Genomic DNA, 19,217 nt, shown 5'->3' on the forward strand with positions numbered 1-19,217 from the left:
CAGAGGAGACACCCATTGCTGGCTCTGGGGCCTGGGTCTCCATGTGTGTGGGGTCTGCTCCCAGCCCAGGGCCTCCACTCACTCTCAGGGTTCCTGGAAGATGCCCAAGTTGCCCAGGTCATCCCCAGCTCCCATGGCCCCTGGGTTTATAGAGAAGTTCCTGGCAGGGGGCGCTGGAGACCTGCTCTGCAGAGCTGCCCTTCCCACCCTGCTGCTGGAGTCCCTGGGAGCTACAGCACTGCCCACACCTGCGACTGACCTGGGCTGCCGAGCACCCCCCAGCAAGGCCAAGCTCCACTCAGAGTTGGCTCAGGTGCAGGACCTGCCTGAGACCATAGAGCCAATTCCCTGTCTTAGGGGCAGGTGACGAGGAAGGACCTCCCAGCTGCAGCCTCCAGTCCAGCACGTGCAGGGGCCCAGTGTCCTCCCACACTTCCCCCCAGAGAATACATCCCAATGGCCATCTGCATGCAGTCCTCCCTTAGAGTTTTATTCCTGGGACATTCAAAGTGCAAGCTGTATAGAAGGAAGGGAAGGGAAATGGGGGAGGGAGTGGTTAGGCAGAGACACGCCTCTGGACCTGTGCCCTTCTCACTGACTGATGAGCAGGGAAGGTGGGAAATAAACCCTGAGGCTGAGAAACAACCCCGAAGATATCTGGGAGCAACTGTGCTGGGGACCCACACAAGCAAACAATCACATACAGGTAAACAGACATGCCAACACTCACACACATGCGCAAACACACCAGCAACATTAACACGTGGAAACACACAAACAGAAATGTAAATGTGTGCACATACAAACAGACACAGAACAGAACAAACAGGCAGACACCCACACAATGAAACATATATATGCAGAAATACACACACATAGGCAAATACACATACCTAGATATACACACACAGGAACACACAAAAGCAAATACACATATGCAAACAGACACACATGCAAACACGCAAATGCAAACACAGACACAGAGACATATGGAAACACACACATGCAGACATATGCAAACACTTAAACATAAATGGGAACACATGTGATGTAATCAACACATATGCAAACACACATGCAAAGAATCAGGAACACACGTGGAAACAAACACACACATGCAAACTCAGGCTAGCAAAGACACACACGTAAACTCACACACATATGCAAGCACACATACACACGCAACCACACACATAAACAGGGCTAACTGCCCCTGTTCCTACACTCGGAGTGGTGACAGTCTCACAGAAGGCATCAGGGTCACCAGTCAGAGGAGTCTGCTCAGTACTGGGGAAGCTCAGACACAGACTCAAATCTCTTTGCGTACCCTGCAGTCAAGGGCAAGAGCCCAGGGGGACCAACCTGTCCAAGCAACTCTACTGAACCAACAATGACTGAAAGAAACATGGGGACAAATAGAAAAACACCATGGGCCCAAAGAGGGCAAGTCCAAACTGCAGATACTCATCAAAACCACTGCAAAACAGCAGCAAACTCTAGCCACAGCAAAGCAGAAAAGATGATCCACACCATGTGGCCCCAAAATGTGCAGACTGCATCATACTGGACCTGGACAGGAAATCAGTGCTCGCACCTGCAGCCCCGGTGATGCTGGGGGAGAGTTGATTCCTCCGATACACGGAGACGTGGAAGAGACAACACTGAACTAGACAGAATTTCTGGCAAGGACCCTGGAGAGCCTGGGACAAGGTACAGTCTATGCAAACTGATGGATCAGAGTCGGAAAAGTTAAAGAGGCACGACTTTGAAGACACAGCGGGACCAGCAAGCAGAATGAAACTCACAATATCTACAAAGCAGGAATAGAAAACAGTGAGCTACAGGGCCACTTCATGCAATTTAAGTGGTGCTTTCAGAATCGCTTGATGGGAGAGGTGGGAAAGTGGATAGAATAAGAATTTAAACTGATAAGAACAGATACTATACTTTTTCTTAGCCAAAAGGCTGAGAATCGATAGGAACAAGAATTTTATAATGAAAACAGGTGATACAAATGCAGTGAAAGCCATAAACACAGAGTTCTTGGAGGCAGCAGCTCTGAGAACAATAGCCATGCAGAGAGCAGCCCCGCCCAGCCCAGGCCCCCTGCTGCAGCAGCCTGCAGAGCCCTGTGGGGGGCAGCAGAGAGCAAGCCCTGGGACACACCAGGGGCAGATACAAGCAGAAATTGATCCTGGAGAGGTATGAGGGTCTACACACACACAAGTGAAAATACGGGCTCTGGGAAACCCAGGACACACACAGCACCAGGTGAGGACCCCACAGCCTCAGCCTGCACTGCAAAGCAGTTGCCCCACACAGAGCACAGCACTGGGCAGCGACCATGACCCTGAGATCTCACCACGGCCTTGGAGCCTGCAATGGGTCTCCCAGCCAGGACTGGATTTCTCACTATTAAAAATTATTAATCTTAAAGATTCCTGAGAAAAACCAAAATCACACAACACACACGTCTGTTATGGGATGAGGGTGAAGGGAGCAAACCCCTCATGGGAAGTGAGACAGAGGCTGTGATGAGTCCACAAGGACAAGCAGTTGGGGCAGGCATTTGGCGCTGTGGTTAGGATGCCACTCGGGACACAAGAATCCCACGTCTGACTGCCTGGTTGTGGTGCAGATTCCACTCCTCATTCCAGCTTCCTGCTGAGGTGCACCCGGGGAGCCCACAGGTGCTGGCTCAAGGAGTTGAGTCCCTGCCACTCAAGCTGGGGACCCAGCACGTGGCTACAGACTGGCCCAGCACTGGCTTTTGTGTGCATTTTTGGATTGAACTGGTGGATGGAAGATTATCTTGTCTGTCTCCCTCTCAAATAAAATGAAAATGATTAAAATCTTTTAAAAATTAGGCTGGTGCTGTGTCACAGCAGGGTAAATCAAAGGCCTGAAGCACTGGCATCTGATATGGGTGCTGGTTCTAGTCCTGGCTGCTTCTCTTCTGAACCAGCTCTCTGCTATGGCCTGGGATAGCAGTAGAAGATGGCCCAAGTCCCTGGGCCCTTGCACCCACGTAGGAGACCCGGAAGAAGCTCCTAGCTCCTACCTTTGGTTCTGCACAGCTCCGGCCATTGGGGCCATCTGGTGAGTAAACCAGTAGGTGTAAGACCTCTCTCTCTCTTTCCCTCCTCTCTCTGTAACTCTGTCTTTCAAATAAATGAAAAGAATTAATAAATAAAATAAAATCTTTTAAATATTAAATACATAGAATATTTATTAAAAAAGCATGTGGATGTTTAAGAAGCATATTATCTTATGTGAAATAAATCTAAATCCTAGAGAAAGGCAATGGAAAGTGCAGTGGGGCAGAAGTGCACTGGGGACCAGGGTGCACCTGCTGCTGAGTAAGGGGCTGACCGTGACCTCTCAGAAGCACCCAGCCCAGCCCATGGCCAGGCTGATGAAAGAGACACAGCCTGCTGAGGTGGGCCCATGACACAGTAAGGCTGGGGGTGGTGGGAGGCTGTGGTCCATGGTCAGAAGTGCACCTAGCTGAGGTCAGGGGCCTCCGAGGTCAAGGAGAATATCCTGAGCAGAGAGGCAGATCAGAGGAAGCTCCAGGTCCCTCCTTTCTCCTTATGCCCTGTTTTGCCTGCACAGGAGCAGACACTGAGCTCTGCTCTGTGCAGAGTCCAGGGGGAGGGTATTTGCATAAACACTACCATCCTTGCCCCACTGGCCTGAGAGGGAATAAGAGAGGCCTGGGGCAGCCAGCTGTGCTGTGAGCTCTGGAGGCAGCGCTGGGCGACTCCACCATGGCCTGGACCCCTCTCCTGCTCCCCCTCCTCACTCTCTGCACAGGTGCGGCCACCCTGGCCCTGCTGCCAGGCTCAACCACACAGCCCCTAACCTTGTCCCTGCCCTGATCCAGAAGCACAGCCCAAGACAGATTCAGAGACAACACTCTGGAATGGGTCCATCCTCTGCTCAGCCCCTCTCTTCCCTCTCTTGCAGGTTCCATGGCCTCCTATGAGCTGACACAGCTGCCATCAGTGTCAGTGTCCCTGGGACAGACGGCCAGGATCACCTGTGGGGGAGATAGCATTGGAAGTTATGCTGTGAGCTGGTACCAGCAGAAGCCAGGACTGGCCCCTGTGCTGCTCATCTACAGGGATAGCAACCGGCCCTCAGGGGTCCCTGACCACTTCTCTGGCTCCAACTCGGGGAACACGACCACCCTGACCATCAGCGGGGCCCAGGCCGGGGACGAGGCTGACTATTAGTGTCAGGTGTGGGATGATAACAATGAAGAGCACAGTGACACCAGCAGACAGGGAAGTAAGACATAAACCCTGTCCCCATCTGGGGCACACTCTCCCTGCAGCCTCAGCAGGACTGGGGACAAAGTCAAGAGCAGGTCAGGCCCAACTCACACAGGTCTGAGACCCCCAGGCTGCCCTGTCTACCCAGTCCCAAGGCTGGCTTTGCAGAAGCTGGGTCAGGGCTGGGTCAGGGTTAGAGCACCAGGCTGTGGTGCTGTGGTCATGTGGGGAGTGGGGAAAGAGGCCTTGAGTGGAAGAACACACAGAGGAGTCACCCATTGCTGGGTGTGGGGCCAGAGTCACTGTGTGTGGGGTCTGCTGCCAATCCAGGGCATCCAGTCTGGCCTCCAGATCCTGGAGGATGCCCTGAGCTGCCCCAGTGCGGCCCCAGCTCCCAATGCCCATGGGTCCTGAACACAGAAGCTCCGTGCAGGGGGCGATGTACATAGGCTCATCAGGCTGCCCCTCCCACCCCTCTGCTGGGAGTCCCTGGGAGCCACAGTGCTGCTCCCACATAGATTGACCTGGGCTGCAGAGCTCCCCTGCCCCAGCAAGGCCAGGCCCCACTCAGAGGGAAGCCCAGGTCCAGGACCTGCCTGAGACCAAGGCGCCAAGTCCCTGTCTCCAGGCCCGGTGACCTGGAGGGGTGTCCCGGGGGAGCCTCTAGTGTAGCCACAGCAGGCGCCTGGTGTCCTGCTACACTGCCTTATGGTGGAAACTTCCCCATCGCCTGCAGCATGCAGTGTTTCCTCTGGGACTCTTCTTCCTGGGAAGCCCAGTGTTACAGAGTCTGCACAGAGGGGAGAGAAGTCACCGAGACAGACCTGCAGTCTGCAATCTCCCTGAGATTCATGGGCTTCCTTGTGGGAAAAGAGGCCTGAAGTTGAGAAACGAACCAACCAAAGTCGTGTCATAACACACTGGGAAGGCTCACACACACACACACACACAGACACACGTGTACACACATACAATTACACAAACACACATACACGTACCTTCACATGTGTACACACAGTTGCACACACACATACACATACCCACATATGTGTACACTCATACAATTACACAAACACACACATACACATCAACAATTACACACACGAACACATGCACATGCCTACATATGTGTTCACACACAATTACACACATGAACACACACGTGTACACAATTACATACACACCCACATACATGTACGCACATAAAATTAAACAAACACGAACACACACATACATGTACACACATACATTACACGAACACACACGCATACTCACATATGTGTACACACATACAATTACACATACACATACCCACATACGTGGGCACACATACAATTAAACAAACACACTTATAGATGCACATCTACACGTGTACACTTGTATGTACCCACATGCACACGCAACCATACACAGATACACACATTTGTCACATATACATACACAAATTCATGTACAACCCTCTGCATACACACATAGATAAACATTTACTCACCTGTACCCATCCATATTCACACAGAAACACATGCACAGATACACATAAACACATATACACACACAGAAACATGCACACACACATACGCACACAGAAACAGAAACATGTGCACATACACTCAGGTACATTCGTACATGCACAGATACATATACCCATACAAACACAAGTGAACATACAGGCACACACACATGTGCACATATACACACATGTAACACACAGACACCCATGTGCACGCACACAGAGCACAGTGCCTGTCCCTACAGTCCAACAGAAAGTGCCCTGTGGATGCTGCTGAGCTCCAGAAAGGCTGAGCCTCAGTGCTGGGGACAAAGAGCTGAGGCCAGCTCTGCTCCTGTCCATGTTGGAAATTGTTCAGGTCGTTGAGAAAGGATCAAATGAATTCAAGTCAACTTTACTGATTCTGAGAACAAAGAGAAAAACATAAAATAGGATTTAAAGGGTCGGCGCTGATGCGTAGCAGGTGAAGTCACCTCCTGCAGTGCCAGCATCCTATACGGGTGCCAGTTTGAGTCCCGGCTGCTCCACTTCCCGTCCAGTTCTCTGCTATGGCCTGGGAAAGCAGTAGAAGCTGGGCCCCTTCAGCTCTGTGATAATGACAATGTAATGAGGTGGGAGGAGGAGGAAGAGGCATGAGTCTGGCAGATCCCCCACCTGATGAGGTGGTGCCGAAGACTCACATCCCCTGTTCCTGCCCCAGGGCACTGGGGACATGGAGGAGTCCAGGGTGCACATAAGTGAACCAATCACAGGGGGTTACCCAGGCAGGGACCCTAGTATCACATCCCATGCACGTCACACACATGCCCAAAGCCAGAGCACAGAATAAAGGGACCACAACTACCATTTACAGCTAAGAAGTAAGGGAGGATGGTGTTGAAAGGCCATGTTGTCTCAGAACAGGAGCAGGAAGCACGGTGTCTATGCAGATGCCTCAAGGAAGAGGAACAGGAGGGAGGGCATGCGTAGCAGATGGCTTTCCAGCACTAGAAGAATCTCATGGTTGGCGACAACCTACTAATGCCACCATGTCCTTGTGACAGATGCAGGGCAGGGGGTGGTGGTGGGAGGCAGGCCTGCATTCTGGCTTCAGCCTGGCCTTGTCCTGCTATTGCAGGCATTTGAGGAAAGAACCAAAAGAATGAATCTCACTTATTCTCCGTCTCTCTTTCTATATCACTTTACTGTGGGGAGCAATCCGGACTAGACTAAGTTACTGGAATTAAGACTTATTCTATGCATCTGCTCTCCCACAATATGGCGCTGGGAGAGAAGAAAACAGCTTCTACACAGCTGCCTCCAGTTCAGCCAATAAACTGTAGGACTTGCTCCTGATTGGAGGAGAGCAGCGTACTCGGCGTGTGGGCAGCCGAGTTGGGATTGGCAGAGGAGGACTATAAAGGAGGAGAGAGACGGCATGCACGAGGAACATCTAAGGGGAACATCTAAGGGGAACACCTGTGCAGCCCCCGAGAGAGCCGGCCGGCGGTGTGCCGCTCCCCTGCGGAAGTGGGGAATGTGGCAGGGGGAACCGCCCTTCCACGGAGGTGGAAGGGTCGGTAGCCAACCCGGGAAGGACCAGCAGCCAACCCGGGAAGGATAGTAGCCAACCCGGGAAGAACCAGCAGCAAACCCGGGGAGGGCCGAGCAGACGAAAGAACAGCGCAGGGTCATGTGTCGTTCCTCCATGAAGAGGGGGAGCGACATAATGGTGCCGTGACTCGGATATGAAGCCTAGGCAGGGTTTGGTGTCGTTCCTCCACGAAGAGGGGGAGCGACACTTTACCTTTCAAATAAATAAATCTTTTAAAAATGATCAAGTTTATGAAGGCACAGAAGGGCTGGGAGAGTGGGGCCTCAGCTGGCACAGAGCCAGGCTGGACTCCCTGTCCAAACCTTTCAGCACACAGGAGCTTGGAGGGAGCTGGTGCAGGCAGCTCCTGCTATGAGCTGTTCCTCCAGCAGGGGGCAGCAGAGCTGCAGGCAGAAGCAGCAGCCGTGGGGCAGCCTGGGGCTGCCCAGGGGAGCCTGAGGAGGCAGCCAGGACCAGGGAGCAGCAGGTGTCCAAGGTGAGAGTTAGGAGTCCATTCCTGACACTGCATCCCATCCCCAGGGCATGCAAGGGCCCTGTTCAGAGGTCAGGCTCACACAGGGCCAGCAAGGACACTGGCAGGGGCCCCGGGCACAGCGAGGGCCTCACAGGAAAACGCATGGGAGAAGCCTGGTCGCAGGGCTCAGCGTGAGCTGCTCCTGCAGAGCTGAGATTCATAGGCAGATCTCTCTGTGGCTGAGGGGCACGAGGAGGGAGCACAGGGTGGGAGGAGAGAGCTCCCAGGGGTGGCTGCTTCCCCCAGATCTGTGTCTCGGCCACCTGCCCACTCTCAAGGCCATGTCCCTACAGTCTCCTGCCAAGGTGCACCCTTTGAGGCACCCAGGTGATGGCTCAAGTGTTTAGGTCCCTGTCCTTCACATAGGAGACCTGGCCCCTGGCAAACACCAGCCCAGGACTAGTTGTGGGCATTTCTGGAGTGAACCAGTGGATAGAAGATCTATCTCTGTGTTCCTCTCTGCCTTTCAAATAGAATGAAAATAATTTTTTTAAGATTTATTTTTATCTCTTTGAAAGAGTTACAGAGAGAGTTAAACAGAGAGAGAGGTCTTCTATCCACTCATACACTTCCCAAATGGCTGCAACGGCTGGAGCTGAGCCAATCTCAAGCCGGGAGATTCTTCTGGGTCCCCACATGGATGCAATGGACCAAGCACATGGGCCACCCTCTGCTGCTTTACCAGGCGCTTTAGTACGGATTGGCTCAGAAGTGGAGCAGGCGGAATCGAACTGGAGCCCATATAGGATTCCAGCGCTGCAGGTCGGGACTTTATCTGCTGCAAAACAGAGCTGGCCCCAAAAATAATTCTTTGAACAAAATATATCACTACAAACAAAAAAAATTCATGTGCCCTTTAATAAAGTTTCACACAAGATATAATTTTTATACCTTCACAGACAGGAAATGGCAACCAGGCTAGGGACGAAGGTGCACTGGGGCCCATGGAGGAGATGGAGGAGGAAGAAGGAACTGAGTACACATTGCACCTGCTGCTGACCAGGTGCTGTCACTGACTTCTCACTGTGTCCCCACCCAGCCCGTGGCCAGGCTGCTGGAAGTTCACAGCCCTGCTGAGCAGTGCCCAGACTGACCCAGGGCATGAAGTTTGCGGTAGAGGTCCTGTTGTTAGACCTGGATAGCTACTGCAGTTGAGGGACTCAGAGCTGTGGCTCCCCACTTCACCAGACCCTGTTCTCCCCCCACAGATGCCAAGACTGAGCCCTGCTCAGTGCGCAGCTCAAGGGAGGAGAGAATTTGCATAAATCCAACCACCCTCTGCCCCACAGGCCTGAGAGGGAATAAGAGAGCCCTGGGGCAGCCAGCTGTGCTGTGAGCTCTTGAGCCAGCACTGGGTGACTCCACCATGGCCTGGACCCCTCTCCTGCTCCCCCTCCTCATTCTCTGCACAGGTGCGGCCACCCTGGCCCTGCCCCCAGGCTCAACCTCACAGCCTCTAACCTGGACCTGCCCTGACTCCTGAATTCAGCCCAAGACAGCCTCAGAGGCAGGTCTCCTGGGAATGGGTCCTTGCTTAGCCCCTCTCTTCCCTCTCTTGCAAGCTGCATGGCCTCCTATGAGCTGACACAGCTGCCATCAGAGTCAGTATCCCTGGGACAGACGGCCAGGATCACCTGTGGGGGAAACAGCATTGGAAGTTATGCTGTGAGCTGGTACCAGCGGAAGACTGGCCTGGCCTGGCCCCTGGGTTGCTCATCTACAGTAATAGAAACCGGACCTCAGGGGTCCCTGACCGCTTCTCTGGCTCCAACTCAGGGAACTTGGCCACCCTGACCATCAGCGGGGCCCAGGCCGGGGACGAGACTGACTACTACTGCCAGGTGTGGGATTATGGCAGCCATCAAGCTCACAGTGACACAGGCAGACAGGGAAGTGAGACAAACCAAATCTCTCTCTGGGCACGCACTCCCAGTAGCCCCAGGAGGACTGGGGACAAAGCCAAGAGCAGGTCAGGCCCAGCTCACCCAGATTTGAGACCACCAGGCTGGCTATGGAGAGGCTGGGTCAGCGCTGGGTCAGGGCTGGCAGCACCAGGCTGTCCCGCTGTGGTCTGGGTGGGAGGTAGGGAAAGAGGCCCTGAGTGGAAGGACACACAGGGAGATAGAAACACCCACTGCTGGTTGTGGGCCTGGGTCTCCTCGTGTGTGGGGTCTGCCCCCAGCCCAGGGCCTCTGTTCACACCACACACACTAGCGAGCACACACTCACACACACACACACAGGGCACACTGCACCTTTCCTACCTCAGAGCGATGAGAGCCTCATGGAAGGCATCAGGGTGCCCAGTCGGAGGAGCTGCTCAACAGGGCTCAGACCCAGGATAGGAGCCACAGACTCAAGTCTGTGCACGTCCCCTGCAGCCAAGGGCAACAGCCGGGAGGACGAAACTACATCCAAGCAGCATTGCTGGACCAACAATGACTGAGAGGAACATGGGGACAGACTGAAGAATGTCACAGCCCCAGGAGGACAAATTCAAGCTGCAGAAATTCATTCAGAATTGCTGCAAAGCAGCGGGAAACTCTGAGCTACTGCAAACAGAACAGGTGATCCTGCACTGTGGCCCCAGAATGCAGACACCAGCACTCTAGACTCGTAGAGAAATCCAGTGCTCACCCTGCAGCCCAGTGATCCTGGACATAGAGCTGATTCATATGTTACATGGAGAAAGGGAAGAGATGGCACTGAACAAATTGAATTTCTAGTAAGGAAGCTTGGGAAGCATGAAATAAAATAGTCTGAACAATTGATAGATTGGAGTCTGAAAACAGAGAGGCACGACCTTGAAGACACAGCAAGTGTTCAGAATACACTCGGGGCCTGTGCGGTGGCTTAGTGATAAAGCCGCCACCTGCAGTGCCAGCATCCCATATGGGAGCCGGTTGGAGTCCCTGCTGCTCCACTTCGATCCAGCTCTCTGCTATGGCCTGGGAAAGCAGTAGAAGATGGCCCAATGCTTGGGCACCTGCACCCGCATAGGAGAACCAGAGGAAGCTCCTGACTCCTGGCTTTGGATCAGCTCAGCTCTGGCTGGCACTACAACTCAGACCAATCTTCCTAAACTCTCCCCATCATGCAGTACAGGGAAAACGTGGCACATTCTGAGGGTCCAGGAACTTCCTAGTAACAACAAACAGCAACACCCCAGAGAGACTGCAGGTCAATCACCTCTGTGAAGACTGTTGTAATGAAAGAAAGCCTCAATAAGCCCCTTGCAGAGGGTGAGCAGAGGGAACCCCATGAGCGTGTGGTGTTGTCCAGGATGTAATGCAGGCTGCCCATCTGGCATCACTAATGCAGAACCCAGGTTCACAGAAGACAGGACACGGCCCGTGGGCCTCTCCTGGGCTCAGCCAGTGTCCCCAGGAGGCACACACAGCACTGGTATGTGCAGTCCTGTGAGAGCGTCAGGATGGAGAGGGGCTGGGAGCAGATAGGCCACAGGGAGCTTCCACAAGGACTCTGCTCACTACACCCAGCCCTGAGGATTCTCATGGACACTGCTGAAGGCTGGGGCTCCCGGGGCTCTGAGTATCCAGGGCACAGAGGCCATGACACTGACATAGAAACTGCATTCAAATCTGAGAGGAGATGAGGACAGATTTGGCAAGAGGGATGGGCAAGGTCACACACTGGAGAGGGGGCAGGCAGAGAGAATTCAACGAGGCTGCAGCACACAGGGGAGTACCTGTGTGTGAGATGTGAGCACAGAGCAGGTGGCCTGGAGCTGAATGAGACATGAGAGATGCAAGAACCCACCACTGATCTCACCTGGGCTTCCCAAGTGGATGACCCCTCCCACACACTCCCACATGGGCGTCGGCATGTCCAATGGAACCACACTTCCTGCACATCCCCACACGCCCTGTCCTCATGTCACACACAGCGTGACCAGGCCAGGGCAGCAAAACATGAGAAATTGGGCTATAAGAGCACAGGAAGGAGGTGAGGGCTGAGGTCAGAAGCAGAGGAAGTGAGGTTCCCACCCCAGCTGGAGCAGAGCTCTGAAGCGTCCCTGAGCACATGCCATGGGGTGCAATGTGGGGTGCAGCTGGCATGCAGGTGCAGACCCAGCTTCTCCATACCTACCACTAAGGCCCCCTGGGGTCTCGGCCCTGATCTCTCCCTACCCACACTTCTCCCTCCCCTGACAGCCCCTCACTCAGCCACCCAGCCTCTGGTCCTGAGGCAGGCGAGGGCCACACAGAGCCAGCAGGGCCTCTCCACAGGCCACAGAACGTGCATCAGGATCACAACGCAGTGTTCACCTGAGCAGCAGGTGCCATGGATGCCCCTGAGCCTCCAGCAGCCAGCGTGGCGCCACCAGGGGGCAGCAGAGACCCAGGCTGGGAAGGGAGAAGCCATCTGGGGGATCCTAACGCAGGGAGGCTCAGGGACCAGGACCAAGACCTCAGGACAAGCTGTTGTTTTCTGTATCAGCATCCCTGACACTTTTCTAAAATGCTGGTTCCTCATCTCTCAGATCTCACTCGTATACAATGTGTCTGTTTTCAGGGACATCCTAGCATACAGAGCCTTTTACTCTCCCTGCCTCTTACTCATCCCGGGTGAACTAAAACACTGCAACTCTCAGGTATTTGTTGAGCGCCAGATCTGACATGGAAGGGTATGACTCGGGCTCTGAAAGGTCAGGAGCGTGCCCTGTGCAGACCTCGAGTTGGTCTCAGCTCCACCTGTGCCCTGCAGACTGGGGTCAGGAGAGGCAGACAGATCCCTGCGGTGCTTGGCCAGGCAGCCTGGGAGTAAGGCCAGGACCCAGTCTGGGTGGCGATGTTGGCCCAGACCAGGCAGCAGCAGGGCAAGGAGCACAGTGGCTGGGGCGGGGCCTGCAGGGCCCTCCCCTGTCTGCACCTAGCTGAGCCCTGCTCTGGAAACCACAGGCTCCTCAGAGGCAGAGTGAGCCCAGCTAATTTGCATCTGGGCCACTTCTCAGCAGCCAGGGCATAAGAGAGGCCTGGGAGGAGCCCTTCCCAGCGCTTGTCTCGGAAACTAGTACAAGGCGCCTCTGCCGTGGCCTGGACCCCTGTCCTCCTCATCCTCCTCGTCTTCCTCGCTCACTGCACAGGTGCTGCCCCAAGGCCTCCACCCAGCCCCGCTCAGGACTCCAGGACCAGCCTGGCCTCACTCTGAGCTCAGCAGGGGCCTGCTGTGGGGAGGGGTGGAGAATGGCAGGGGGCAGCTGTCAGGAGCAGGGCAGCGGACACAGACCAAAGCCCTCTCTAGGACCACTGGCTTTAGCGAGCCCGAGAGTGCTCCTCTGGTGTTTGTACCTCTGCTAGGTTCTCTCTGAGCCATGGTTCTGAGGGGGATGGGAGGGGTTGTCCGGGGCTACGGGGGATCCCTGGAGGGTCCTGTGCCTTCATGTCAACTCCACTTTTCTCTCCTTGCAGTCTCAGTGGCCTCCTATGAGCTCACACAGCCTGCCTCCATGTCAGTGTCCTTGGGACAAACAGTCAAGATCACATGCGATGGAGAAAATTTGGGAAATAGATATGCTTCCTGGTACCAGCAGAAGCTGGCCAAGCCCCTGTGCTGCTCATCTACACGGATAGTAACCGGCCCTCAGGGATCCCTGACCGCTTCTCCGGCTCCAACTCAGGGAACACGGCCACCCTGACCATCAGCGGGGCCCAGGCCGGGGACGAGGCTGACTACTACTGTGCTACAGGCGATGGCAGTGGCAGCAGCTATCAGTGACTCACAGTGGCACAGACATGCAGGGACATGGAACAAGAACCTCCCAGCCCAGGCCTGCCTCCCACTCACCACCCTCGGGCAAACCCCGTGACCTCAGTCTCAGCTCACTCAGATGGGTTCTTACCATACCCCAGCAGCAGGAGAAGAAGCTGTTTCCACTGGGCACCTGATTTCCAGGAAAATGTGTTCTCGGCCCATCCTGGCATCTCCTCACTGCAGCCCAGCGTCATGCACAGACAAAGTCTGCAGAGCCAGTGCCTGTATGAGACACCTCTCCTCTTCTCCTTTCCTTTCAAAGCATCACGTGACAGGAGAGGGACCCGTTCTCTGATCTCTGTCCCTGAGATCGTGGACTTGAGAGAGACTAAAGCAGTGAGCCCAGGATAGGATGGGCTGATGCTGGCCCAGCTCTGCCTGTCTGAGGCCAGGGGCATCGACTCTGCAGGAGAAGCAAGAGTGCACGCAGCTCTCAGGTGTGAGCATGGACCAGAACCAAACTACATTCAAAGTGCATGGATTCCATGGAGAATTCTCGGCCTTCGTACCAACTCCTGGAATCTGTCTAAAGATTAGAAAACAGGGTCCATCTACAACACATGATTTCTGCTCCCATCACAAATGCTTCTCTTCTGTTAAGACTGCAGGATCTTAGGACCCAAATAGCAGGGAGCTGACACCACTGCCACACATGTGACACAGCCTTCCCTGTCTGCTGTGGGGCAACCTCCTCACGTGAGACCCTGATAACTCCAGAGTCCATGGGGTCCATGCAGGCTCAGCGCCTCCTTCTTAGTGGACGGGGGACAGGTACACACCTGTCCTTTCTGCAGAGGGGCCCCCCTCAGAATGCAGGCAACAACCACACCCCTGCTGCTGTTCCTGGGGAGGTGCAGCTGCTCTGCAGTGGAGGCTGAGGCTGTGGGGTCCTCATCCCCAGGCCCAAGGAACAGGGGCTTTGGGGGAACCTGGAGGAGGAAAGCTTTGGTCTGAGTGCTCTGCCAGCAGAGGGCAGCAGAACTGCATCAGGAGGGAGGCTGGGGCTGTTCAGATGCCACCTGAGGGAGGAGCCCAGGAGGCTACAGGTGTTTCAGGGTCAGTTCTGTGACCTCAGGCAGAGACTGTCTGACCCATCCCCTTGGCTTCGTTGAGATTAATGGGGCCTCACCTGAGAATACACTGGAGCAGCCTGGTCCCTTGGTCAGTCTGGGCAGGTGCCATTAGCAAGAGACTCACAGGGATGCCACCCCATGGTCAGGGGCGCTCGGAAACAGCACAGTGTGAGACCATGGACAGCAGTGCCTGGGTTCTTCCCCAGGACAGAGCCTGAGCCACCTGCACACTCTCAGGTGTCCTGCAGGGATACCATGACTGAGCTTTTTCCCTGGGAACTTCCAGAGCTACCTTGACCTCTCCTCCTGGGCTGTTCCTTCCCACCTGGGCACAGGTGCAGGCTCAGGTGGAGGAGGTGACAGGTGGGCCTGGACCCCAGGTGCAATGTCTGCAGCTCCTATGGGGGACTTGCAGAGGGAGGAGGACTGTCCCTGCCGCCAGTGACAGCTCTGACCACAGGGCTGGCCTCGCTGCAGTGACAGTATCCTACCTGAGGGTCCTGACCTCCCACCCTCCAGAGCTCAGCCCTGGGCAGGAACCATGACCCTGAGATTCACCGTGGACTAGGAGCCTACAGTTGGTTTCCAAGCCAGGACTAGATTTCTCACTATTGAAAATCATTAACCTTAAAGATTCCCAACAAAAAACAAAATCACAAAACACACGCGTCTGTTATGGGATGAGGGTGAAGGGAGCAAACCCCTCACGGGAAGTGAGACAGAGGCTGTGATGAGTTCACAAGGGCAAGCAGTTGGGGCAGGCATTTTTTGCTGTGGCTAGGACGCCACTCAGGACACAGGAATCCCATGTCTGACTGCCTGTTTGCAGTGCAGACTCCACTTCCCATTCCTACTTCCTGCTGAGGTGCACCCTAGGAGCCCAAAGGTGCTGGCTCAAGGAGTAGATTCCCTGCCACTCAAGCTGCGGACCCAGCACATGGCTACAGACTAGCCCAGACTGCTTTTTTGTATATTTTTTTTTGACAGGCAGAGTGGACAGTGAGAGAGACAGAGAGAAAAGTCTTCCTTTGCCGTTGGTTCACCCTCCAATGGCCGCCACGGCCCGCGCGCTGCGGCCGGCGCACCGCGCTGATCCGATGACAGGAGCCAGGAGCCAGGTGCTTTTCCTGGTCCCCCATGGGGTGCAGGGCCCAAGCACCTGGGCCATCCTCCACTGCACTCCCTGGCCACAGCAGAGGGCTGGCCTGGAAGAGGGGCAACCGTGACAGAATCTGGCGCCCCGACCAGGACTAGAACCCGGTGTGCCGGCGCCGCTAGGCGGAGGATTAGCCTAGTGAGCCGCGGTGCCGGCCTTTTTTGTACATTTTTGAAGTGAATTTGTGGATGGAAAATCTATCTCTGTCACACTCTCAAATAAAATGATAATGATTAAAAATTTTAAAAATTAAACACCTAGAATTTGTATATAAAGAGCATGTGGTTGTTTAAGAAGCATATTATCTGATGTGAAATAAGTCTAAATCCTAGAGAAAGGCTATGGCAAGTGCAGTGGGGCAGAAGTGCACTGGGGACCAGGGTGCACCTGCTGCTGAGTAAGGGGCTGACAATGACCTCTCAGCAGCACCCAGCCCAGTCCATGGCCAGGCTGATGAGAGACACAGCCTGCTGAGGTGGGCCCAGGACACAGTAAGGCCAGGGGTTGGGGAGAGACAGTGGTCCTGTGGTCAGAAGTGCACCTAACTGTGGTCAGGGGCCTCAGAGGTCAAGGAGAATTTCCTGAGCAGAGAGGCAGATCAGAGGAAGCTCCAGGCCCCTCCTTTCTCCTTATGCCCTGTCTGCCAGCACAGGTGCTGACACTGAGCCATGCTCTGCAGAGGCCCAGGGGAGGGGGAAATTTGCATAAACCCCATTCCTCCCTGCCCCACTGGCCTGAGAGGGAATAAGAGAGGCCTGGGGAGCCCAGCTGTGCTGTGAGCTCTGGAGGCAGCGCTGGGTGACTCCACCATGGCCTGGACCCCTCTCCTGCTCCCCCTCCTCACTCTCTGCACAGGTGCGGCCACCATGGCCCTGCCCCCAGGCTCAACCACACAGCTCCCAACCTGGACCTGCCCTGATCTAGCAGCCAAGTCCAAGACAGATTCAGAGACAACACTCTGGAATGGGTCCATCCTCTGATCAGCCCCTCTCTTCCCTCTCTTGCAGGCTCCGTAGCCTCCCATGAGCTGACAAAGCTGCCATCAGTGTCGGTGTCCCTGGGACAGACGGCCAGGATCACCTGTGGGGGAGACAGCATAGAAGAATACAGTGTGCACTGGTACCAGAAGAGGCCAGGCCAGGCCCCTGTGCTGCTCATCTACAGGGATAGCAACCGGCTCTCAGGGATCCCTGACCACTTCTCTGGCTCCAACTCAGGCAACACGGCCACCCTGACCATCAGCGGGGCCCAGGCCGGGGACGAGGCTGACTATTACTGCCAGGTGTGGGATGATAACAATGAAGAGCACAGTGACACTGACAGACAGGGAAGTAAGACATAAACCCTGTCCCCATCTGGGGCACACTCTCCCTGCAGCCTCAGCAGGACAGGGGACAAAGTCAAGAGCAGGTCAGGCCCAACTCACACAGGTCTGAGACCCCCATGCTGCCCTGTCTACCCAGCTCCCAGGCTGGCTTTGCAGAAGCTGGGTCAGGGCTGGGCCAGGGTTAGAGCACCAGGCTGTGCTGTGGTCAGGTGGGGAGTGGGGAAAGAGGCCCTGAGTGGAAGAACACACAGAGGAGTCACCCATTGCTGGGTGTGGGGCCAGAGTCACTGTGTGTGGGGTCTGCTGCCAACCCAGGGCGTCCAGTCTGGCCTCCAGATCCTGGAGGATGCCCTGAGCTGCCCCAGTGCGGCCCCAGCTCCCAATGCCCATGGGTCCTGAACACAGAAGCTCCGTGCAGGGGGCGATGTACATAGGCTCATCAGGCTGCCCCTCCCACCCCTCTGCTGGGAGTCCCTGGGAGCCACAGTGCTGCCCCCACATAGATTGACCTGGGCTGCAGAGCTCCCCTGCCCCAGCAAGGCCAGGCCCCACTCAGAGGGAAGCCCAGGTCCAGGACCTGACTTAGACCAAGGCGCCAAGTCCCTGTCTCCAGGCCCGGTGACCTGGAGGGGTGTCCCGGGGGGGCCTCTAGTGTAGCCACAGCAGGCGCCTGGTGTCCTGCTACACTGCCTTATGGTGGAAACTTCCCCATCGCCTGCAGCATGCAGTGTTTCCTCTGGGACTCTTCTTCCTGGAAGCCCAGTGTTACAGAGTGCACAGAGGGGAGAGAAGTCACCGAGACAGACCTGCAGTCTGCAATCTCCCTGAGATTCATGGGCTTCCTTGTGGGAAAAGAGGCCTGAAGTTGAGAAACGAACCAACCAAAGTCGTGTCATAACACACTGGGAAGGCTCACACACACACACACATACATACCCATATACATGTGTGCACATACAATCATACACACACATGTATAAACATAAAATCACACACATGCCCACATATGTGTACATGCACAATAACACAAACACACCCCCACATGTGTACATACAATTACACTAACACACTACACATATCCACATACGTGTACACATACAATTACACACATACCCACATACATGTATGCACATACAGTATTACATACACACATACCCACAGAAACATACCCACATACAATTACACAAACACACACATACACCTACCCATTTCCGTATACACACATACAATTACAGAAACACACATACACATACCCACATACGTGTACACATACACAATTATACAAACACACATACCCACATATCTGCACACACATACAATTAAACAAACACACACATCAACATACCCACATATGTGTACACACATACCCACGTACATGTACACACATACAATTACACACACACACACCCATAACCACTTACGTATACACACATACAATTACAGAAACACATACACACATACCATACCCATATACATGTACACACATACATTTACACAAACACACAGGAACAAACATACACATTCTCACATACGTGTAGACATATACACTTACACAAACACACACACATACACACATATAATTACACAAACACTAACACACATACACATACCCACATATGTATACACACATATAATTACACACAAATACACATACCCACATATGTGTACACACATACATGTACATACAAATGGATGCACACACAACCACATGCAGATACATATATATGTCACATATACATACACGAATTCATGTACACACCCTTGTGAACATACGCATAGATGCACATTTACACACCTGTACCCATTCATATTCACACAGAAACACATGCACATACACACATAAGCTCATTTACACACACGGAAAATGCACATACAGACACATGCACACACACATACTCACACAGACACATACATAAACATGTACACATACACACAGTTACAGTCACACATACACACCCATACAAACACAAGTAAGCACACAGGCATACACA

At 54.1% G+C, this 19,217-nt stretch overlaps 1 protein-coding gene, 1 pseudogene and 1 gene segment (V, D, J or C); 2 read left to right on the forward strand and 1 right to left on the reverse strand.

Moving 5' to 3' along the window:
* Positions 1–19,217, forward strand: part of LOC108178662 (Ig lambda chain C region-like) — a 362,049-nt gene that overhangs the window by 287,806 nt on the left and 55,026 nt on the right. The window lies entirely within an intron of this gene.
* LOC127484779 (U2 spliceosomal RNA) lies at positions 1,891–1,977 on the reverse strand (annotated as a pseudogene).
* LOC149119883 (immunoglobulin lambda variable 3-9-like) lies at positions 16,637–18,789 on the forward strand. The segment is given in 2 exon segments: positions 16,637–16,754; positions 16,907–18,789. Coding segments are annotated over 2 exon segments (381 nt in total).

This window comes from Oryctolagus cuniculus, chromosome 21 (genome assembly GCF_051225735.1).
Source record: "Oryctolagus cuniculus isolate XC-2025 breed Fujian yellow rabbit chromosome 21, ASM5122573v1, whole genome shotgun sequence".
Taxonomy (NCBI): domain Eukaryota; kingdom Metazoa; phylum Chordata; class Mammalia; order Lagomorpha; family Leporidae; genus Oryctolagus; species Oryctolagus cuniculus.